General features: G+C 39.2%; 1 protein-coding gene across 6 annotated transcripts in view; it reads right to left on the bottom strand.

The window, feature by feature from the left end:
* Positions 1–444: 444 nt before the first annotated feature.
* JAKMIP2 (janus kinase and microtubule interacting protein 2) overlaps positions 445–24,522 on the bottom strand; it is a 186,591-nt gene continuing 162,513 nt past the window's right edge. For 3 of the 6 annotated variants that reach the window (XM_015141171.3, XM_015141166.3, XM_078004130.1), the window contains 3 exons: positions 21,945–22,010; positions 11,356–11,426; positions 445–986 (listed from right to left, as the gene is read on the bottom strand). In XM_015141171.3, coding sequence (XP_014996657.1) covers positions 11,376–11,426; positions 21,945–22,010 — 117 coding nt within the window. In that variant the 3' untranslated portion in view covers positions 445–986; positions 11,356–11,375. The remainder of the gene's footprint in view (positions 987–11,355; positions 11,427–21,944; positions 22,011–24,522) is intronic. The other 3 variants (XM_078004132.1, XM_078004131.1, NM_001265812.1) reach the window with 2 other exon arrangements.

Raw genomic sequence — 24,522 nt, forward strand, 5'->3', positions numbered from 1 at the left:
TTTGAAAACCAGTATTTTGGAAACGAAAGATTCAGAGATGCTCTCTGGCCCATGTTCCCTATAGATGTTGGCGTTCTAAACAGAACTAAGTCAGGGAGCATGTGATTTACAGTATCATCTTCTTAGTTCTCAGTATGAATGAGATCAGTCCGTTGTTGATGGAGGGATGCAGATGTGAGAGGAGGACAAGGAAGCATCGAATCTGCTTTAATTTCGCATGTTACATTCGCCCAGGTCCTTTGACTTGGTTACCAGTTTTGTTATGGTCACTGTGATCCACTTCTCATCTGTCGTCTGTGGAATGAATTCCACAAGCTCCACCTTTTGCAGAAAAACAAAAAACAAGAGTGTTTTTCTTCCCATTCACGATGCGGATGTCTCTGTTCCTGAGTTTAAAACAATCATAAAGACAGAAAAGCAAATCCCTGTAGTAAGAAACCAGACTTTTCAAATGAAACATTTTATTGTAAATAGCTCTTCATAGGTATTCCTCGTGCTTCACTCCCCACCCACCCTTGTTTTTTTTTGTTTGTTTGTTTTGATCTTTTAAAATGATGTTTATTATCAGGACTAGTGTTTCCATGGGGTGTGGTGTTACATTAAAATGACCCCCCTGCACAGCAGGGGTTGAATGTTTCATTGTAACTTTGGTTCCATGCCCAAGACACATCTTTGCTTGATCTGCCGAAACTAGTTCCATTGCTGAACTTTTTCTTTACACAATATATGTTTATAGTTCTTCTCTTCTGATTTGACATTTACATGTTTCATTAAATGCAGCATATATTGTAGATTTTCAACAGAGTTGTGTAGGAACTGTCAAGTAAGAAACCTTGAATAATGGCTTTAAAATACACAGTTGTAGTCCTGGCTACAGGGTAGTTCTTAGCTTTTGATCTCCCTCTCACTGGTGTAAACAATTTTGCCATCTTTGAAGGTTTAGAAGCATTTGTCTTTCTGGGATCTTATCCATGTTTTCGGTTACTCTGTAAAACAGAGGAAAAAAAATTATTTATATATCATTTTTATTAATAGCTGAATCATAAAAAACAAACTTTAAAAAAAGACACACACGTTTTATTCTTTACCACTGCTTTGATGTGTATGATCTTATGCAAGTTACATCTCTAAGCTTAGTTACTTTAATTTTAAGTGAGAAAATAGAAGTCTGTATTTCAAAGGTTGTTGCAACACAATGCATATAAAACTATTAATGGTTCTTGTCTCAGAGTGAGTTGCCTGAAATATTATCATTACTGCCTTTTCCTCTAAGGCCTTCCAAGGTGATAGCTTAAGAAGTTAAATTGAATCATCAGGCCCCAATATATTCATTTAAGATGTTATTTTATTTTTGAAACTTATTTTAGATTCAGAAGGTAAATGTGCAGGTTGGTTACATGGATATATTTCATGATGCAGAAGTCTGGGCTTCTGTTGAACCCCATCACACAAAGTGAACATAGTCCCCAATAGGTAGTTTTTCAAACCCTGCCACTTCTCTGCCTCCCACTTTTGGAGTCTCCAGTAGCTACTATTTCTGCAATATGTTATTTTAATAGCAGACTTGTCTATTCCCTTCAGTGACTTAATTCTTTGTCACATTTCCTCCCCAACAAAATTGTAGCCATTGGCAAGTTGTCTCCACCGAAAGTCCTGATTGAAGAACTCCCTGGGAATTCTTCCACACAGGTTTCTCGGTTGGCCCAGAGATGTCCCTGAAAAGGTGCTACTCTGGGGATGCGCCAGTCAGGACTCCTAGCCCTGTTCCTCTGTAAGTCCCTATGTCTGAGTTTTCACTTGTGTAGAAGTCTAGGTCGTAATGCTGTCTTCCAATGAAAGTCAGAAATAGCACAGAAGATGTGCTATGAGGATGTGCTATCATGTGCTACTTAAGGGAATGACCTTTAGGGTCTGAACAACATGGATAGAGAAAATGGGATTTCTGTTTTCTTGCTTATGCCCAAAGATGAGTTATTTAACTTCTCTAAGCCTCAATCTCCTCATCTATAAAATAAGGACACTGATTCTGTAGAAGGACTTTACTATTACTCCAGAAACATTAAATCCAAAGTTAAATGTTAAAACCACAATCCAAGGTGGAGGAAAAGGAGGCACTTAGTACCCCAAGGATACTTCTAGTCTATCAACCAGAGGCAACTTAAAGATCCAAAGAAATTCCTGCCATGAAGGCATATTTACGGAGCCATTTTGCTCCCAAGACAAGGTTAGACTGGGATGAAAGAGTGACAGAGTCACAGAGGAGAACCTGTGGGAAGGAAGTACGGTGGTCCGGGAGAGATCACACTGAGGGAATGAGGAGGAGGTACAAAGAGGCATAAAGAGATTGATGGTGGAGTCACAGAGGCACACTTGCCTTCTATTACTTAGACATAGAGTTTCTCATCTTCCCTTGCCTATATGTGAGCAGAGAACTGAACAGTAATGACATGGCAGAGACAGGGGCCACAGCGTAGTTGTCTCTTTGTCCCATACTTCATCAAAAAGCTACCTCCTCAGCAAAAAGCTGTGGGTTGTACCACCAACAATGGGAGCCAGTGAGGCAGTGGAAGAGGCTGGGCCTTGGCCAGACTGGGAATAGTGCAGTGGGCATCCTCTGCACAGCCTTCTGAAGAATTCACACACATGTTGCCCAGAATGGCCAGCCTTTGGTCACCTCTCATAGAAAAGATATCAAGTGTTGGACAATAGTAGCCAGAGAAACATCTGCAATCACTGTCAAAGGAGTTGAAAGGGATAATCCTTTTCCCTCTTCTTCCTCCCTGCTCTCCAGAACAGCTGAGCCTTGAAGAGGCAGAGAAGAGGAAGAGATCTCCTAGAGTCAGACCCTGAACTACAGCTCCATGGGGGTACTTGGCTCATGCCTAAGGTAGGATAAGGGAAGAAATGAGAATACAACAGAGTCTGAAATTGAACTTTTAAAATGGGTTAAGACTTTTGAGGCTTGAAAGTGACTGAGAAGTTGGGGGACTCACCTATTATTTAATTAGAAGACGAAAGAGGGAAATAAGACAGAGCCTGAGTGAAGAAAGCTATGATTTGAGAAAATAGATCAAGATCATATTTACAGTCCACTGGGATGGGAGCCCCAAATAACTAGTTACAAATATAACATTCTCCTGTTCCATGGTAAAGAAGAGAGTTGATCTGAATATATATAAAAAAATCTTCAGGGATGTATTTTTGTTTGTGTGTTTTCAAATATAGAATAAATATACAAACACAAAAAGTCTTTTACTTGCAAACTTTCAATGTACAGTGTATCAAAGATTAAATCTTATATATTGTGTCAAAGCATGTATGCATCATTTCCACCTATCAGAGCTGAGGTACAGCCCCTCATTTAAGCAAACACACGTTGGCTTTAAAAATCAATGTACTTACAGGCAGTCCAGGCAGTTTCCTAGAATGTTAAGTTTCTATGAATTGAGAAGTACTTGTAAAAGGAACTATTATTTCTATAGTAAAGCCAGATTTATTCAAATTAGCATTCTGAATTATTGCAGTTACCCAGTGGGTAACAGGAGTTCCTTTTTTTTTTTTTTTTTTTTTTTTTTTTTTTTTTTTTTTTTTTTTTGAGACGGAGTCTTGCTCTGTTTCCCAGGCTGGAGTGTAGTGGCCAGATCTCAGCTCACTCCAAGCTCCGCCTCCCGGGTTTACGCCATTCTCCTGCTTCAGCCTCCCGAGTAGCTGGGATTACAGGCGCCTGCCACCTCGCCCGGCTAGTTTTTTGTATTTTTTTTTAGTAGAGACGGGGTTTCACCGTGTTAGCCAGGATGGTCTCGATCTCCTGACCTTGTGATCCGCCCGTCTTGGCCTCCCAAAGTGCTGGGATTACAGGCTTGAGCCACCGCGCCCGGCCCCAGGAGTTCTTTTTAACAGGTTGCTTAACAGTGCTGCACTTTAGTTTCCTCATCTGTGGAAAACAGCAATTGCTGCTACCATTTTGGAGACTTTACTACAGGCTACAAATTCGTTTTTTTTTTTCTTTCTGATACAGGGTCTTGCTTTGCTGCTTAGGCTGGAGTGCAGTGGTGCAATCTTGTCTCACTGCAGCATCAACCTCTGGGGCTTAAGCCGTCCTTGCACTTCAGCCTCCCAAGTAGCTGCTACTACAGGTATGTGCCCCCATGCCCAGCTAGTTTTTGTATTTTTGTAGAGATGGGGTTTTGCCATGTTTCCCAGGCTGGTCTTAAACTCCTGGGCTCGAGTGATCCACCTGCCTCAGCTTCCCAAAGTGCTGTAATTACAGAGTCACTGTGCCCAGCTAATGCCACAAACTCCAAGTCTTGAGTATGGTGATGTCACTTCTGACTGGTGGTTGTAGCATCTGTAAGGGTACCACCATCTAACCAGTTACATCCTCCAGGAACACAAGGGCCATCTCTGACACCTTCCACTCCTCACCCTTTATATGCAATTTATCATAAAGTATTCAATAAATGGTAGCTATTGTTATTACCTCCACAATACAGATGAGGACACTGAGACTGAAGATTATTAAATAATTGGTCCATAAAAATCCTGGTAGGGAAGACATAATAATACTGCATGAAATGTAACTGAAGCTGGAGGATCAGGGAAGACTTCCTTGATTTTCCACTGAGGTGGGAAGGATGAATGGGTATCAATCATTTAATCAAGATGTGGGAAATGTGGTCCAGGAAGATGGAAGCACATCTTGAAAGGCATGATTCAAGACAGAATTCTTGGTATGTCTACAAACTTGACCTTCAATGAGCCATTCTATGTGCCAACTACTAAACTAATTGCTTTACCTGTATAATATTACTCAATCCTCAGAAAAACAGTGGGTGCTATTACTTGCCAGTTTTTTTATATTAGGAAATTAACGTTTGGAGAGTGCTATATTTTGAATGTTGTGTCCCTTCCAAAATTCATGTTGAAACTTAATCCCCAGTGCAAGAGTATTAACAGGTGAGGCTTTTAGGAGGTTATTAGGACATGAGTGCAGAATGGATGAGGGATTAGTGCCTTATGAAAGAGCTGGAGAGAACTAACTTAGGCTCTTTTGCCCCTCTGTCCCTTCTGTCCTGTGACACAGCTTTGCTCCCTCCAGGGGATGCAACAACAAAGTGCCATCTTGGAAGTAGAGACCAGGCCATCACCAGACACCAAACCTGCTGGTGCCTTGATCTTCAACTTCCAGCCTCCAGAATGGTGAGAAATACATTACTATTACTTATAAATTACCTAGTCTCAGGTATTTTGTTATAATAGCACAAATGGACTAAGAGAGTTATAACAGTCTCTATTATGCAGGATTGTTGTAAGTATTACATAAAATGATAAATATAAATGTACTTTTTGAACTGTCAAGCAAGATATCAACTCCTTCTTCCTTATTGAAATATCATTAATATTATTTTAAAAGTATTTATTGATTGTTGACTACGTGCTAGACACTGTTGATTATGTGCTAGGTATTTGGTATACAAAGCTGAACAAAATTATATGGTCGTTATCCTCACGAAGCTAATTTACAATGAGAAAGAGGGACATTAATTAAAATATATATATATATTTCCCCAATGTATGGAAAATTTGTCCAGAAGGGAAGTTGAGAAAGATGTCTTTGTGGGAATCACAACTGAATTGAGATCCGAAGGACAGGTGAGTAGTAGGTGTTTACTAGTTAAAGCAGAAGGGAAGCATTCTGTGCACCAAGACAGCTTGGGCAAACCCTGTGGAAGGCAGGAAGGCATGTGGTTCATTAACAGAAACTGGAGCAACAGGAAGCCTGAGAGATTGCCCGTGTGGTTAGACCATGCAGGGTTTTGTTGGCCAAGTTAAAAAATTCAAATTTGATCTTTTTTTTTTTTTTTTTAAACTTGTTATCAGTAGATTGGTTGAAGGAACTTGATCCTAATAGTGATGTTTTCCTAGGAGGGGGTCAAGGTAAGGTTTGCCTTTCTAAAAGCTGACTAACTGCTGTGTGGAGAATGAGTTATAAGAATATCTATAGTGGAAGCACTGAGCCCAGTTAGTGGGCTATTTCAGCTACAGAGGAGGGGATAATACATTTGTTTATGTCCTCTTTCCTTTGTCAATGCATTCTTTAAGGTAGTCTTCAAATGGTATATAAAAAAATCGAATATGAGTTATCTTTGTAAGATATGACAATGCTCTTCATGGCTTTGATCTAACATATCCCAAATCTGCTTTCATATTCATTTTCCAAGCTATTCATTCATCCATCTGCCTCTCAGTTCATCTGTCAATCTGTAATTTATTCTGCACCTAGGATAGATAAGGCATTGTTATAGACACTAAAAATACAAAGATGAATAAAACATAACTCCTACCCTATGCTTTATTAGTACAATTTGTGAGACAAATAGGGAAACAATTTATTTATGACTGGATAAAGCTAATGGATACATTTACATAAAAAGGAATTACTAACTGGCATACAATGAGTCATCTTATAGGCTTTCCTTATCCATACAAAAACTAAAGAGTAAAATTTTCCTACTAATACTTTATTTGTTTATTTATTTTTTTAGTGGGGGGGCAGAGTCTTACTCTGTCACCCAGGCTGAAGTGTGATGGTACAATCTTGGCTCACTGCAGCCTCTGCCTCCCAGGTTCTAAGTGATTCTCCTGCCTTAGCCTCCCAAGTAGCTGAGATTAGAGGCACGGGCCACGACACCTGGCTAATTTTTGTATTTTTTTTTTTTTTTTTTTTTTGGTAGAGATGGGATTTCATCATGTTGGCTAGGCTGGTCTCGAACTCCTGACCTCAGGTGATCCACCTGCCTCAGACTCCCAAAGTGCTGGGATTATAGGAGTGAGCCACCACGCCTGGCTGATCCTACTAATACTTTAAATGATGAATATAATAGAGACTGGTCATGTGGCCATTAGTTTTCCCCAGGCTACCTGAGTAATTGTTTGCACATTTTAGCAAATAATGCAGTATTTAACTTTTCTTAAGTTTTTTCATTAGAAAATAACACAGTATTATGTGCCTTTTAACATTTTTTATGTTACTAGACAGGAAGTAAAAGTATTGGGCTGTCAAGTTCAAAAATATATGGTTAACACTGGAGAAATATCATTAAAAATTATATATATATATATCCAAATGCATGTAAAATTTGTTCAGTGGGGGACAGTAAAAATGAGCTAGACCAGTTTATATGGATAAAGAATCACGATCACCTGTTCTCTGGTCCTCCCAACTTGATAATGAGCAAAACTGGTGCTGTCATGTTCTTCATTAATTCATCCCTGCTCAGAAGAGGAGGATTTTCAATGGGTCATTGCAACCCAGGTGTAGCAACTAATCTGGTGATAGCTATTTTTGTATTCCTCTCATTTTTTTCTTTCCTTTGTCTCCCTGTGTAACCATGTAATATGAAACAATGAGTGGTTGCTATGGCTTAAATGTGTTTCCCACAAAGCATGTGTTAGAAACTTAATCCCTAATGCAACAGTGTTGGGAGTTGGAGCCTGATGAGAAGCCATGAAGGTGGAGTGAATGTCTAGTAACTCCAGGTCCTTCGTCCTTTGGACTCCGGGACCTGCACCAGCAGCCTCCTGGGGCTCTCAAGCCTTTGGCCTTTGACTGAGAGTTACACCTCTGGCTTCCTTGGTTCTTGGGTCTTTTTTTTTTTTTTCTTTATTTTTTGAGATGGAGTCTCACTCTGTCACCCAGACTGGAATGCAATGGTGTGATCTCAGCTCACTGCAACCTCCACCTCCCAGGTTCAAGCGATTCTCCTGCCTTAGCCTCCCCAGTAGCTGGGACCACAGGTGCCCGCCACCACGCCTGGCTAATTTTTTTATTTTTAGTAGAGATGGGGTTTCACCATATTGGCCAGGCTGGTCTTGAACTCCTGACCTTGTGATCTGCCAGTCTTGGCCTCCCAAAGTGCTGGGATTACAGTCGTGAGCCACCAGTGGTTCTTGGGTTTCTGATTTGAACAGAGCCATGTTACTTCTCTGGTTCTCCAGTGTGCAGATGGCTTACCATGGGACTTCACCACCACCATAACCAGGTGAGTGAATTCTCCTAATAAAGCCCCTCTCATTTTCATCTATCTGTCTGTCTGTCTGTCTATCTATCTATCTATCTATCTATCTATCTATCTATGCTATTGGTTACCTCTCTGGAGAAAGCTGACTAATACATTGATATGCTATTCCTTTGGAAAACCAGAATGCATAGCCAGATAATATCTTCTGGAACTACTTGGAGTCCCCTTGTTTAAAGTAAAAGTTCTAATACAATCCATGCAGTTATTTAGTCAGCCAACACTGAGTCCAGAAAGGGTGCCTTCTAGAGAGCGTTCAATGGCTTCTATATTATTACTCACAATAATGACTTAGGCAATTACTAAAAGAAAAGAAGTAGGAGTCACTCTATTTTAAGGAGGACTTTGTAATTTAAGCTAGTCTTGGGTTTATGAACAGAATACAAATCACTAATTTAGTATGGAAAAAAATATGATAATTTACAGTAAGCTTTCACTACCTACCAATAAACAAGCACTTTTCCCTTACTTATTCCTATTTCTCTCTTGCCAACTTTGGAGACATAAGTAGCATTAATCAGTTTTCAGTGATGTTTTATTCCCTAATATTATTTAAAACCAGATTATTCCCTGAGAAGAGGAGATGAAAAAGCAACTACTTGCTTGGGTTTAGGCTGTAAACTACTTGGCAGTACTAGAGGTTATAATTTTGAATTTAGTGTAATTTTGTATACTAGAATACCAGTATAATTTAGTATAGTTTTGAATTCAGTAAATGTGGTAGTTAAATTTTAAATGGAATAATAGCTACGAGTTACTGATTAATGATTATCCAGGCACTGTTATGCCTTTGACATGCATAACATCATTTCATTCTCTCAATATAACATCCTGCTGTAGGTAACATGACTATAACCATTCTGTGGAATAGGAAACCTAATCTTGGGTGGATTAAATAAACCGCCTATCTCCACACAACTAGCAAATGGCAGGACTCAAGCTTAAAAGTATATCTGACTTGTAAGCTGTGCCCTCTAACCTCTCAGCCATTTTACTGCATATGCATTATATTACATCACCCAGATTCACTGTCACATTCATTTGCTATATTATTAATTATCATTATAGTCATTCACTTAACAGACAATTGCTAAGTGTCATTTATGTGCTACTTTGGAGGAAAAACATCAAATCTTGTACATCCCTCAAGGAGTTACACAAAATGGGAAAAGGTACAGAGAGAACACACTGTAATTTCAAAAGCTAATAGCTAAGTAGTACAACACAAACAAATGATGCTTCTCATGAGGATACATATGAAAACCAACGTTGCTTGAAACATGGGAGAAAGGCCCTTTTTAATTTGTGAGGCAGTTTGGTGGTTAAAAGTGGATTCTGGGCTGAGGCTGCCTGGGTACAAATTGGTAGCTGTATGGTCTTGGGAAAGTCACACGCTGTAGTTTCTCCAACTACAAATTGAGAATAAAAGCAATACCTATCTCACAGGGGATTTCATGAGGATTAGATGTATCTATTACTTAGAACAGCTCCCAGGACATAATCAGCTTTGGCCAGCATTGATGTTAATGCTGAAGCCTACACATTTTCTACCTAGTACTTATGAGGTTTGATATTTCTTCTCTACACCACCATGTGTTACTTGTCTCTTACTGAAATTTATTTTCCCTACTTTTAAAATTTATTTACTGTTTCTTTTTTTTTTTTGGTGGGGGGAGGCTGTTTGTTTTCTGATACTCTGGTCATTTTGATCCTTTACTAGAGAATCTCCTTCCACTTCAATTTGGATATTCCCATTCAATTTAAGAGACTCAATCCTCTTCTTTCCATCCTACAAGGCTATCACCTTTCTTGACAGACAAAGGACAGTGGTCAATCTGAAAAGAAAATATTTTGGAAGAAAGAATATAGCCAGAGAGTGAGTTACGAGTTCATACATTTTCTGAGCATATGTGCTTAACTCTTTGCTTATGTCAGGTTATTCTAAAGCACTTTTACTTGTGTGTTCCATATCCAGGTAACAGATCTCATACCTATGGAGGGAGAAAGTGCCTCTCTTCTATTTTCCAACTTGCTGTAGAAAATGTTAAATCACCCGAGGTCTAGGAAAGAGCTCAGGCTACTATAATTTAATAGGATAATCAGAGTGGACATGAAGTGTGATAAACGGATTTAGAATAGCCGCTGGCCCTTCTTCTTTTTTAACAATGGTATTGAGATTTGTGGTTTCCCTATTTGGCTGGCCATCAGAATCACATAGCGTGCTCGTTAAATACAGACCAGTCCTTGCTCTCACCTCTCCTGCCTTCTCTCTATCTCACCTCTATCTCCAGTGATTTGATTCAGCAAGTCTGAGGTGGGGCTTAAAAATCTATATTTTTCAGCACTGGGAATCACTAAGATATTTATGCATGTATTCATGAGACGTGGACTTGATAATAGTAATTATAAAACTCTCCTTTTTGTTTTCTGTATTAACATTGAAGAATAACTTATTTGAAAACAAGATCCAATTTTACTCAGCCTGCTTCCTTGAGTTTTAATGAACTCCCTAGTCTCTACCGGGGACAAGGGGTGAAAAAAACAGCAGTCATTATTAGCTTGTTAGATTAGCAGAATCAGAATTTTCAAGCTGAATGCAACACTAAAGATAAAGTCATTATTTCTTCACTTTGCAGATGTAGATGCAACTTTCTGCATAATGGGAGATTATGATGGGAATACTAACATCCACAGACATTGTGACTTCCCGAAGTAATACAGTTAACTGGAACAAATTCTTGATTCCCAGAAAATTTAGTTTCTTCACTTTTCTAATAATCACCCAAATAGACTGGATCTGTTTCTCAATTTATGGCATTTATGCTAACCAAAGCAAGTGTGTTTGCTTTTTAAAAATATAGCATAGTTAAAAAAATATAGACCAGGCCTGATGGCTTGGTCAACACTTTGAGAGGCTAAGGCAGGAGGATTACTTGAGCTCTGAAGTTCAAGGCTACCCTGAGCAACAAAGTGAGACATTGTCTCTACTAAAAACAAACAAACAAAAAATTAGCTGAGCATGGTGACATATGCCTATAGTCCCAGCTACTCAGCAGGCTGAGGTTGGAAGATTGCTTTGAGCCTGGGAGACTGAGGCTGCCAGTGAATGATCTGATTGCACCACTGCATTCCAGCCTGGGTGACAGAACAAGACTCTGTCTCAAAAAACAAAACAAAACAAAACAAAAAACTAAAGAAAAGCATAGTAACTATAGGCAACATCCTTTTTATCAAATACCTCTTAGAACCACATTTTGAGAATTAAATGGAATCTTACCTTTAAGAGGCACCTTGACATCAAGGCCATAGAATAAAGGCAAGAGAGAAGAACAAGAATAGAAACAGAAACTGCAGAAGAAAAAGAAGAAGATTATGTAAATCTGAATTTCTGTAGTGCCATTCAGGTAGTACAAAACCTCAGCTTTTCCACATTGCTCAAGTCTAATCACTTCACATATGAACATCAAGCACCTTTTTGTTTAAAAAAATCCACACCTTTTATGTTGCTACTGACAGTATCAGTGTTCAACTAACATTGATTCATACATTTTAGAATCATGAGGTGGTTTTACGAACAACTGGTCTAAGCTCCTAATTTTATATTTAAGAAAAATAAGCGCAGAGCAGTAAATCAATAGTTTAATTTCATACAATTTTATGGCACAGTGAGGGCTAAAGCTTAGCTAGCCTGAATCCTACTTTGTTACATATCACCATCTCTATCTTTCATGCATGAGAGGGTATTTCAAAAACACAAAATATGATCAGAATGTACACTTAATCACTCAGTGCTATCTTTTTGGTTAATATGATAGGTTTTAGGATTAAGGCACAGCCGGGAGAATATTAATCTGTAGGCTAAATATATACTTAATTACTCACAGTGGAACATTTCAGAGAGATAAATGGACACTGTTAATAATTACATTGGGTTGGCGGGTAAAAACTGGGTCTGTCCTGGGCAAGTGGGGATGTCTGATCATGCTATTGGTATAAGAACTGCTTCTACATCAATGGGCATTTCAGATAATAAATGCGTGATGTTGTTCCAGCTGTTATGCCTCCAAGATAGACGACTTCTTATTTGACTCATGGAAGTTAAATGGAATCTGATTTGTTTCTCTTCACCAAAAATTTTCACTTGAGAAACAGATAATTAGGTGGACAAACAGTGCTTGTGTAGCACAGGTATATAATTAACTGTATACTAACTATAAAAAGCCATGGGTCAGGTCAGTTTTTAAAAAATAATTGATTTTCTTGGTGGTTTTCTTTTACAGAGTAAGTCTTTTACTTGATTATCACACTCCAGGAACACACTGTTAGACACATCTGTGAATAAGGGTTATGTTTGGCATTCTCATATTGTGAATGTTATTTGCATATTTCCTTTAATGCTACTGCTTATAAGGTTCTTGCTTCACTATGGCTAAATTCTATAAACAAGTTATGAGTATGGCTCTAAGAGGCATATATTGGTGGCTAGTCTATTATTCTGAAAAGCAAAAACTGTTGCTTTTTTTTCATTCTTTGAAGGTAAACTTATAGCAGGAGAAGTTGGAGAATGGAGAGTAATGGGCAAATTCCCATTCCCAATATTCCTATGAGAAGATCAGACATCAGAGCTACCTCTCTGGGCATGAGGAGATGCCCATCACTTAATCTGTAATAACAGTCTTAATCCCTGCAGTGTGGTGGGCAGATCATGCCATCTGGAGTCAGAAACCCTGACCTCTGGTTTTGATTTACCATAAATTGGTTACATAATTTTGGGCAAGTTGTTTAATTTCTTTGAGCCATTGTTTTATTATCTGTATAAAAGGGGATCATAACATCTGTAGTGTCTGTCTCATAGAGTAATTATGAGAATCAGATGAAATGATGGTAGTGGAAGTGCTCTAGATATGATGCATACAGATATTATGCTCTAGATAAGTGCTGCACACAGCTGAAGCAATTTTGCTAGGTTTGTTCTTGCCACCTGATCCATACTAACTGTGTGCATTGAAATAAACAATAAAGAAGGGATATTACATGTACCCTGAGTGGGTGTTCAAGTACCACAAGGGAAGAATGAAGAGTATCTCTGGCATAAAGGATCTTTAGCCTTTTTACTAGACTTAAGGGTGAGGAGAACTGAAGTCCAGTGAGTAGAAGGTGAATCGTAAACCTCATCTCTAATCAAATATCTAATTAGAAGTCAACTGGATTGTTTTTGAAGTGGTTGAATTTGCTACCATATGTGAAATATGCAGTGTTGATAAATACACTGTATATTGTTGATCCTTGTTTTCTTTGAAGTAAGGTTATTACTCCATTATCATAAAAGTTTAGGAAGTTCAGACCTGTAAAGTGTACTGAGCAAAAGAATTGTGAAAAAATTTACATTGAATTCCAACAATGAACATGATCTTAATCTCCCTTCTTCCAAAATTTTTGAGGGTTTTATTTAGAGAATGGCTAGGGTGATGACATTGATAGATTTTTTTTTCCTCCTCTTTTTGTTTTTTTATTTTTAAACCTCAGCTGGACAGGAACTGAATGGGTATCGTCAAGTTTTGGGGGCAGAATAGCCTTAACTTTGACTTTTTCCTTGAGCCAGCCCTAGGGTAGCTTATGAATTAGCAGAGAGATAGCTAAGCATGGGCCATTCAAAAGCATGGAAAATGGAAGATATTAAGTGTGGTCTTTGACAAACAGGGAAGCTGAAAGCAACCCCCGCCTTCTGTGAGGCTTCCTGCCAATCACTGGGAAATTTATTGTACGTTATTGTTGCCTCATTCAATCTCGCAGAACTAAATAGCCCCCTCTGAAATGTGAGAAATTCAAATTTAAAATTTTGCAGAGAACGTATACTTTGGGTCGGAATTTTTAAAATTACACTTTTAGAATTTGACTTATACTTTTTTAGTGTTTCCTTTTTCACATAAGTGATCTCATTTTTTCCTCATGGAACCCAAGGGAGGAGGAAAGGGCAAATGTTATCATCCCTGTTTTAGAGATACGGCTTAGACAGAGGAAGTCAAGTTATTTACCTAAGGTCAAATGAGTACTGAAGACCCACCCTATACAGAAATCTGGATGCCTGGTGGTCTGGCTACTTGAGCCTACCAACTCCCTTTAACCTCACATATACAGATAATTATAGAAGCAATCTGGGATGAACCAAATTCTAATCACTGTTGCAGAAGGGCAGATAGTTTGCTATTTTCTTCTTGTGTGCCTATGGAAGCTATTATAAAACAGCAATATCGTTTTACATACAGGGATTCAGGTAGCTACTTTCAGTCAATCTCACTGGAATTCCAGAGAAAAACCTATTTGGCATCCTTGCTCTTTCCCTCAGCAGAATGTTCCTGGTGTCTTGGGCCAGACTTTATTATTATTATTATTATTATTATTATAATACTTTAAATTCTGGGATACACACACAGAATGTGCAGGTTTGTTACATAGGTATACGTGTGCCACGGTGGTTTGCTGCACCCATCAACCCATCATCTACATTAGGTATTTTTCCTAATGCTCTCCCTCCCCTTGCTCCCCACCCCCTGACAGGCCCTGGTGTGTGATGTTCCCCAACCTGTGCCTGTATGTTCTCATTGTTCAACTCCCACTTAAGAGTGAGAACATACGGTGTTTGCTTTTCTTTTCCTCTGTTAGTTTGCTGAGAATGATAGTTTCCAACTTCATCCATGTCCCTGCAAAGGATATGAACTCATTGTTTTTTATGGCTGCATAGTATTCCATGGTGTGTATGTGCCACATTTTTTTTTTTTTTTTTTTTTTTTTTTTTTTTTTTTGAGACAGAGTCTTGTTCTGTTGCCCAGGCTGGAATGCAGTGGCACAATCTCGGCTCACTGCAAGTTCTGCCTGCCGGGTTCACGGCACTCTCCTGCCTCAGCCTCCCGAGTAGCTGGGACTACAGGCGCTCGCCACCTCGTCCGGCTAATTTTTTGTATTTTTAGTAGAGATGGGGTTCACCGTGTTAGCCAGGATGGTCTCAATCTCCTGACCTTGTGATCCGCCCAGCTCGGCCTCCCAAGGTGCTGGGATTACAGGCATGAGCCACTGCACCCGGCCCTGTGCCACATTTTCTTTATCCAGTCTAACATTGATGGGCATTTGGGTTGGTTCCAGGTTTTTGCTATTGTGAATAGTGCTGCAATAAACACATGTGTGCATGTGTCATTATAGTAGAATGATTTATAATCCTTTGGGTTATACATCCAGTAATGGGTTTATAATTTATAATCCTTTGGGTTATAAATCCAGTAATGGGATTGCCGTGTCAAATGGTATTTCTAGTTCTAGATCCTGGAGGAATCGCCACACTGTCTTCCACAATGGTTGAACTAATTTACACTCCCACCAATGGTGTAAAATCATTCCTATTTCTCCACATCTTCTCCAGCATCTGTTGTTTCCTGACTTTTTAATGATAGCCATTCTAACTGGTGTGAGATGGCATCTCTTTGTGGCTTTAATTTGCATTTCTCTAATGACCAGTGATGATGAGCTTTTTTTCATCTGTTTGTTGGCCGTATTATGTCTTATTTTGAAAAGTGTCTGTTTATATCCTTTGCCCACTTTTTGATGGGGTTGCTTGTTTTTTCTTGTAAATTTGTTTAAGTTCCCTGTAGATTCTGGATAATAGTCCTTTGTAAGATGGATAGATTGCAAAAATTCCCTCCCATTCTGTAGGTTATCCCATTACCTGTTCACCCTGATGATGGTTTCTTTTGCTGTGCGGAAGCTCTTTAGCTTAAGTAGATCCCATTTGTCAATTTTGGATTTTGTTGTCATTGTTTTTGGTGTTTTAGTTATGAAGTCTTTGCCCATGCCTATGTCCTGAATGGTATTGCCTAGGTTTTCTTCCAGGGTTTTATGGTTTTGGGTCTTACATGTAAATCTTTAATCCACCTTGAGTTAATTTTTATATGAGGTGTAAGGAAGGGGTCCAGTTTCAGTTTTCTGAATATGGCTAGCTGGTTTTCTGAATACCATTTTTAAATAGGGAATCCTTTCTCCATTGCTTGTTTTCGTCAGTTTTGTCAAAGATCTGATGGTTGTAGATGTGTGGTGTTATTTCCGAGGCCTCTGTTCTGTTCCATTGGTCTATATATCTGTTTTGGTACCAGTACTATGTTGTTTTGGTTACTGTAGCCTTGTAGTAGAGTTTGAAGTCAGGTAGCATGACGCCTCCAGCTTTGTTCTTTTTGCTTAGGATTGTCTTTGCTATATGGGCTCTTCTTTGGTTCCATATGAAATTTAAAATAGTTTTTTCTAATTCTGTGAAGAAAGTAAATGGTAACTTGATGGGAATAGTGTTGATCTATAAATTACTTTGGGCAGTATGGCCATTTTCATGATATTGATTCTTCCTATCCATGAGCATGGAATGTTTTTCCATTTGTTTGTGTTCTCTCTTATTGCCTTGAGCAGTGAATTTTATTTCTTCTTGAAGTGGTCCTTCCCATGTAAATTGTATTCCTAGGTATTTTATTCTCCTTGTAGCAATTGTTAATGGGAGTTCACTCATGATTTGACTGTCTGCCTATTATTGGTGTATAGGAATGCTTGTGATTTTTGCACACTGATTTTGTGTCTTGAGAGTTTGCTGAAGTTGCTTATCAGTTTAAGTTTTTGGGCTGAGACAATGGGGTTTTCTAAATACACAATCATGTCATCTGCAAACAGAGACAATTTGACTTCCTCTCTTCCCATTTGAATACCCTTTATTTTTTTCTCTTGCCCGATATTCCGGGCCAGAACTTCCGAGTGGTGAGAGATGGCATTCTTGTTTTGTGCTGGTTTTCAAAGGGAATGCTTCCAGCGTTTGCCCATTCAGTATGATATTGGCTGTGGGTTTGTCATAAATAGCTCTTATTATTTTGAGATATGTTCCATCAATATCTAGTTGATTGAGTGTTTTTAGCATGAAGGGGCGTTGAATTTCATCAAAGGCTTTTTCTGCATCTATTGAGATAATCATGTGTTTTTTGTCATTGGTTCTGTTTATGTGATGGATTATGTTTATTGATTTACATATGTTGAACCAACCTTGCATCCCAGGGTTGAAGCCAACTTGATTGTGGTGGATAAGGTTTTTAATGTACTGCTGGATTTGGTTTGCCAGTATTTTATTGAGGATTTTCACAGTGATGTTCATCAGGGACACTGGCCTGAATTTTGTTGTTGTTGTTGTTGTGTCTCTGCCAGGTTTTGTATCAGGATGATGCTGGTCTCAGAAAATGAGTTAGGGAGAAGTCCCCCTTTTTCTATTGTTTGGAATAGTTTCAGAATGAATGGTACCAACTCCTCTCTGTACCTCTGGGAGAATTCAGCTGTGAATCTGTCTGGTCCTGGGCTTTTTTTGGTTGGTAGGCAATTAATTACTGCCTTTATTTCAGAACTTGTTATTGGTCTATTCAGGTATTTGACTTCTTCCTGATTTAGTCTTGGGAGGCTGTATGTATCCAGGAATTTATCCATTTCTTCTAGATTTTCTATTTATTTGCATAAAGGTGTTTATAGTATTTTCTGATTGCAGTTTGTACTTCTGTGAGATCAGTGGTGATCTCCCCTTTATCATTTTTTATTGGATCTATTTGATTCTTCTCTCCTTTCTTCTTTATTAGTCTGGCTAGTGGTCTATCTATTTTGTTAATCTTTTCAAAAAAACCAGCTCCTAGATTCACTGATTTTTTGAAGGGTTTTTCGTGTCTCTATCTCCTTCAGTTTTGCTCTGATCTTAGTTATTTCTTGTCTTCTGCTAGCTTTTGAATTTGTTTGCTCTTGATTCTCCAGTTCTTTTAATTGTTATGTTAGGGTGGCAATTTTAGATCTTTCCCGCTTTCTCCTGTGGGGATTTGGTGCTACAAATTTCCCTCTAAACACTGTTTTAGCTGTGTCCCAGAGATTCTGGTATGTTGTGTCTTTGTTCTCATTGGTTTCAAATAGCTTATTTATTTCTGCCTTAATTTCGTTATTTACCCAGTAGTCATTCAGGAGCAGGTTATTTGGTTTCCATGTAGTTGTATGGTTTTGAGTGAGTTTCTTAATCCTGAGTTCTAATTTGATTGCACTGTGGTCTGAGAGACTGTTTGTTATGATTTCTGTTCTTTCGCATTTGCTGAGGAGTGTTTTATTTTCTATTATATGGTCGATTTTAGAATAAGAGCTATGTGGCGCTGAGCAGAATGCATGTTCTGTTGATTTGGGGTCGAGAGTTCTGTAGATGTCTATTAGGTCTGCTTGGTTCTGAGCTGAGCTCAAGTCCTGAATTTCCTTGTTAATTTTCTGTCTTGTTGATTTGTCTAATATTGACAGTGGGGTGTTAAAGTTTCCCACTATTCATGTGTGTGAGTCTAAGTCTCTTTGTAGGTCTCTAAGAACTTGCTTTATGAATCTGGGTGCTCGTGTACTGGATGCATATATATTTAGGATATTTAGGTCTTCTTGTTGCATTGATCTCTTTACCATTATGTAATGCCCTTCTTTGTCTTTTTTGATTTTTGTTGGTTTAAAGTCTGTTTAATCAGAGACTAAAATTGCAACCCCCCATTTTAAAATTTTTGGCTTTTCACTTGCTTGGTAAATCTTCCTCCATTCCTTTATTTTGAGTCTATGTGTGTCTTTGCACATGAGATGGGTTTCCTGAATACAGTACACTGATGGCTTTGACTTTTTATCCAATTTGCCAGTCTGTGCCTTTTAATTGGAGCATTTAGCCCCTTTACATTTAAGGCTAATATTGTTATGTGTGAATTTGATCCTGTTATTATGATGCTAGATGGTTATTTTGCCTCTTAGTTGATGCAGTTTCTTCATAGTGTTGATGGTCTTTACATTTTGGGTTGATTTTGCAGTGGCTGGTACCGGTTTTTCCTTTTCATATTTAGTGCTTCCTTCAGGAGCTCTTGTAAGGCAGGCCTGGTGGTGACAAAATCCCTTAGCATTTGCTTGTCTGTAAAGGGTTATTTCTCCTTCACTTATGAAGCTTAGTTTGGCTGGATATGAAATTCTGGGTTGAAAATTATTTTCTTTAAGAATGTTGAATATTGGCCCCTACTCTCTTCTGGTTTGTAGGGTTTCTGCTGAGAGATCCACTAATTAGTCTGATGGGCTTCCCTTTGTGGGTAACTCACCCTTTCTCTCTGGCTGTGCTTAACATTTTTTCCTTCATTTCAACCTTGCTGAATCTGATGATTATGTGTCTTAGGGCTGCTCTTCTTGAGGAATATCTTTGTTGTGTTCTCTGTATTTCCTGAATTTGAATGTTGGCCTGTCTTGCTAGGATGGGGAAGTTCTCCTGGATAATATCCTGAAGTGTGTTTTCGAACTTAGTTCCATTATCTCCATCACTTTCAGGTACACCAATCAAACGTAGGTTTGGTCTTTATGCATAGTCTCATATTTGTTAGAAGCTTTGTTCATTCCTTTTCATTCTTTTTTCTCCAATCTTGTCTTCACACTTTATTTCATTAAGTTGATCTTCAATCTCTGATATCCTTTCTTCTGCTTGATTGATTCAGCTATGGATACTGCATGCTTCACGAAGTTCTCGTGCTGTGTTTTTAGCTCCATCAGATCATGCATGTTCTTCTCTAAACTGGTTATTCTAGTTAGCAATCCCTCCAACCTTTTATTAAGTTTCTTAGCTTCCTTACATTGGGTTATAACATGCTCCTTTAGCTCAGAGGAGTTTGTTATTACCCACCTTCTGAAGCCTACTTCTGTCAATTTGTCAAACTCATTCTCCATCCAGCTTTGTTCCCTTTCTGGCGAGGAGTTTTGATCCATTGGAGGAGAAGAGGCATTCTGGTTTTTGGAATTTTCATCCTTTTTGTGCTGGTTTTTCCTCATCTTCATGGATTTATCTATCTTTGGTCTTTGCTGTTGATGACCTTTGGATAGAGTTTTTGCATGGTTGTCCTTTTCATTGATGTTGATGCTATTGCTTTCTGTTTGTTAGTTTTCCTTCTAACAGTCAGGCCCCTCTGCTGCAGGTCTTCTGGAGTTTGCTGGGGGTCCACTCCAGACTCTGCCTGGTTATCACCAACGGAGGCTGCAGAATAGCAAAGATTGCTGCCTGCTCCTTCCTCTGGAAGCTTCATCCCAGAAGAGCACAAGTCAGATGCCAGTCAGAGCTCTCCTGTATGAGGTGTCTGTCAACTTCTGCTGGGAGGTATCTCCCAGTCAGGAGGCATGGGGGTCAGGGACCCACTTGAGGAGGCAGTCTGTCCCTTCACAGAGCTCAAGCACTGTGCTAGGAGATCCACTGCTCTCTTCAGAGCCAGCAGGCAGGAACGTTTAAGTCTGTTGAAGCTGCACCCACAGCCGCCCCTTCCCCTAAGTTCTGTGTCCCAGAGAGATGGGAGTTTTATCCATAAGCCCCTGAATGGAGTGCTGCCTTTCCTTCAGAGATGCCCTGCCCAGAGAGGAGGAATCTAGAGAGGCAGTCTGGCTACAGCAGCTTTGTGGCCCTGTGGTGGGCTCTGCCTAGTTTGAACTTCCCTGGGGCTTTGTTTACACTGTGAGGGGAAAAGTGCCTACTCAAGCCTCAGTAATGGTGAACACTCCTCCCCTCCACCAAGCTCGAGCATCCCAGGTTGACGTCAGACTGCTGAGCTGGCAGTGAGAATTTCAACCCAGTGGATCTTAGCTTGCTGGGCTCCGTGGGGGTGGGATCCACTGAGCAAGACCACTTGGCTCTCTGGCTTCAGGCCCTTTTCCAGGGGAGTGAATGGTTCTGTCCTGATGGCATACCAGCTGCCACTGGGGTATTAAAAAAAACTCCTGCAGCTAGCTCAGTGTCTGCCCAAACAGCCTCCCAGTTTTGTGCTTGAAACCCAGGGTCCTTGTGGTGTAGGCACCTGAGGGAATCTTCTGGTCTGTGGGTTGTGAAGATCGTGAGAAAAGCGTAGTATCTGGGCTAGAGTGCACCATCACGGCACAGTCCCTCATAGCTTCCCTTGGCTAGGGGAGGGAGTTCCCTGACCCCTTGCACTTCTTGGGTGAGGCAACACCCCACTCTGCTTTGGTTTGCCCTCCGTGGGCTGCACCCACTGTCTAACCAGTCTTAATGAGATGAACCAGGTACCTCAGTTAGAAATGCAGAAATCACCCGCCTTCTGTGTTGGTCTGGCTGGGAGCTGCAGACCGGAGCTGTTCCTATTTGGCCATCTTGCTCGGGAATTCCAGGCTTTGACTTTTTTTGTTGTGTAAGCCTGTGTAGCTCACTGCAGCTTGTTCAGCATCCCAGTCTGAGCTCTGTCTGTGCTCCCACCCCACATGCATTTCCAAGTGCCCTCTGTTAGAGCCACGTTGTTATACCCCTCAAAAACACTGGCCGACTTGGAGGAAGCAGCCACTCTTTGAGATCCCTGGGGTGTGACAGGACAACATGATTATCACATATCAATCCAAATTTCTGAACTGATTGTTAAGGTGAAACTGCAGCACAAGGATGAAAGGTCTTTTTATGAATGATAATGGAAAAAGTTTTTAAAAAAGGTGCTAAAAGGTTTTTTTTTAAAAAACAGAGCAAAGTAGGGTAACCAAATTCAGAAGAAACTTTTGCAAAGGAAATGAAGATAAGGAAGGGGAAACTAAGGAAAGAAAATACATTAAAAAATAGGAAAGAAACACAAAAGACAAACACGTGAAGGCTAGGTTACTGATGGCAGACTCTTTCCTGGTATTCTGACTGACTGAAGGTGAAAGCTAGGTTTACTGTAACTACACCTGCCTCTGCAAGACACACAAATTAACTGAGAAGCCAGAAAGAAAATACAGTGAGCAAAATCAATACTGCTTTCTGGTTGAACAAATAATAAGATACTTATTGAACCTGACACATACCTTTTCTTCTAAGTCCTTTATTTGTCTTTTCTGGATGTCTGTTTTATCTTCTAAGTCACGAATTCTCTGAAGAAAGAAAAGAAAAGAAAGAAAGCATCAGTAGGTGGTAAGTTGTGCAGAAAAATAATTCACCAAACGAAAACATGAACATTCCTATACAAACCTGAATATTTGTACAAGCAGCTGGAAACATCACATCTATGTTTTTCCCCAACCAAAAACATGTTGCATGCTTCAGAAATTATCTATGCTTGTGGTAGAAAATCATTGTTACTGACTCTCTTTTCAAAAAATATTTGCTACCCTTTCTACTGGGCCTATCCCTGTAGACCCCTTCCTAGTGAGGTGTAGATTCCACACCACTGATATTGAGTTTGGCAAAGAGACTTGTTTTGGCCAGTGGAATGCGAGTTGGAATAAGATTTGGGAATATCAAATCCTTATAGAGGGTGTAGTATGTCTCAGAACTAGAGAGCAAGAAACGAGCTTTGTTATGAACCATTTGGATTGAGATTTTGATTGTTTGTTACCACATTAAAGATGGCTGAGGCTGACTCATATAGATGTAAACAATCGAATTGTTCTTTCTTAACCTTTTTTTTTTCTTAACTCTATTTCAGCCTTGTTTCAGGATAGAATTTTCTCACAAAATAGAATTGGTAAATTCTCATAAAACAAAGTAGAGATTACACATCAACAAACATTCCCAGGAGGGAACTGGTAAATTAGGAAAACACCAGAACATAACAAACATAACACAAGTAATCCTAAAGACGAAAAGTTCCAAGACTGTCTTTGAACTTACCTCTCAATTATGTAGCAAAATTCCACTAATTTAAACACCAAGTATTTGAAATCAACATTACATACAATTATTTACAAGTAAAATAAAGTCTTCACATTTATATCTGGCAATCTAAAGGCTTTTTGTGTTCATGTACATGGTTATACAATGCAGGCTTCTTATTTAATACCTCTGCTGGGAATAATTAGAAAATAGAGAAATGGAGTGTATGAAGAAAACACTAGAAGCCAAATGGGATGATAATATAGAGAGGTTTTTATAATGCAGTGGTAGGAGAAAAAAGGGGAAGCTAGAACAAGGGGTACTTGAACTTGGAAAGCATATCTCCTTCTCTTTAAAAGAGTGGATCTCAACTGTTTGTCTCTCCCTGCTCCAGTCAGGGACATTTGGCAGTTCTGCACATTTTTTTAAGGTTAGTTAATATGTTCATTTATTTTAAGTTGTGTAATTCAGTGGTTTTAGTATATTCACAAAGTTGTGCAACCATCACCATTATCTAAATGTCTTGACATTTTTGTATTATCACAATTGGGAGTATGTGCATCTAGCATCTACCAAGTAGAAGCCAGAAATGCTACTAAACATCTGATAAGGCACAGAACAGCCACCCCTCCCCCTAAAAAATAATAAAGAAATATCTGCTTCAAAATTTCAGCAGTGCTGAGATTGAAAAACTCTTCTTTAAAGTAAGGGGGCTAAGGTTTGTGCAAGAAGAGATGGTGTGTTTTGGTCAGAGTGAGACCATAAAGGTTAACCTTGAAATTATGCCATAATGAATGCTGGAGAAAGGGATGGGACTGGAATGTTGATGGTGTGTGTATACATATGTGATGTGTGTGCTGGTGTGTATTTCCATAGTGCTGTCAGTGCTCCATAGCTACACAGTAAAAGAATAAATTTGCTAGATATTTCTACCTTGAGTGTTCAAGTAATTCCTTGGCATGTCTGCTGGATATGCAGGCAGTCCTATATGGACAAAATCATGAATATGTAAAATTACTGCAGCATCCATTCAGCACCACGTCTACGCTTGTTGGGCACCTCCTTACATGCTCATGACTGTGCTGAATGTAATGGACAATACCGATAAGGCACCAATTAGTTCCAGATTTCAAAGAACTATCAGATCCAGATGGAATAACAAAATTAAATAGAAAAGGTAAACAATGGAAAAAACTGAATAACTTTATCACCCATCTCCAATGCCTAGTGTAGTGTTTAGCATGAAGAAGGTGTCCACACATTTTTTTTTGTTGTTAAATAAATGTGTTATGCTACATCATATGATGTACACTTGATTTATTTTTGCTTCCCATCCCTTTGCCATCCACCCAACAGGAAACCTTGTTGGATCTAAAACATTCCTTTTCTACCCACTTCTTTTTATTTCTACTGATACCAAGTTCACCAAGTCATTGTCTTCCCTTGTCAGGACTGGTGTGGCAGCTTCTACCTGCTCTTCCCGCCTTTTATTTTGACCATACTACATTCATCTATAGCAGCCACTGTGAACTCTCAGAATGTAAAAATGATCTCCATGGTCCCCTGAGTTGAAGTGGGTGGGGAAGAGTTGTACTCAGAATAAAACTCGAACTCCTGCAAAGCCCTATGTGATGTGGTCCTTTCTTAGTTCTCGGATGTCTCCTCCTATCAACCTCACTCTGGCTGAGTGTGCTCCTAACATTCTAGCCTTCCTTTGCTCTGTTCCTTGACTATTCCAAACTTATTCTGATGATAGGGACTTAGCCCTTGTTGTTCTTGACTTCTGGGACA

Source organism: Macaca mulatta, chromosome 6 (assembly GCF_049350105.2).
Source record: "Macaca mulatta isolate MMU2019108-1 chromosome 6, T2T-MMU8v2.0, whole genome shotgun sequence".
Lineage (NCBI taxonomy): Eukaryota > Metazoa > Chordata > Mammalia > Primates > Cercopithecidae > Macaca > Macaca mulatta.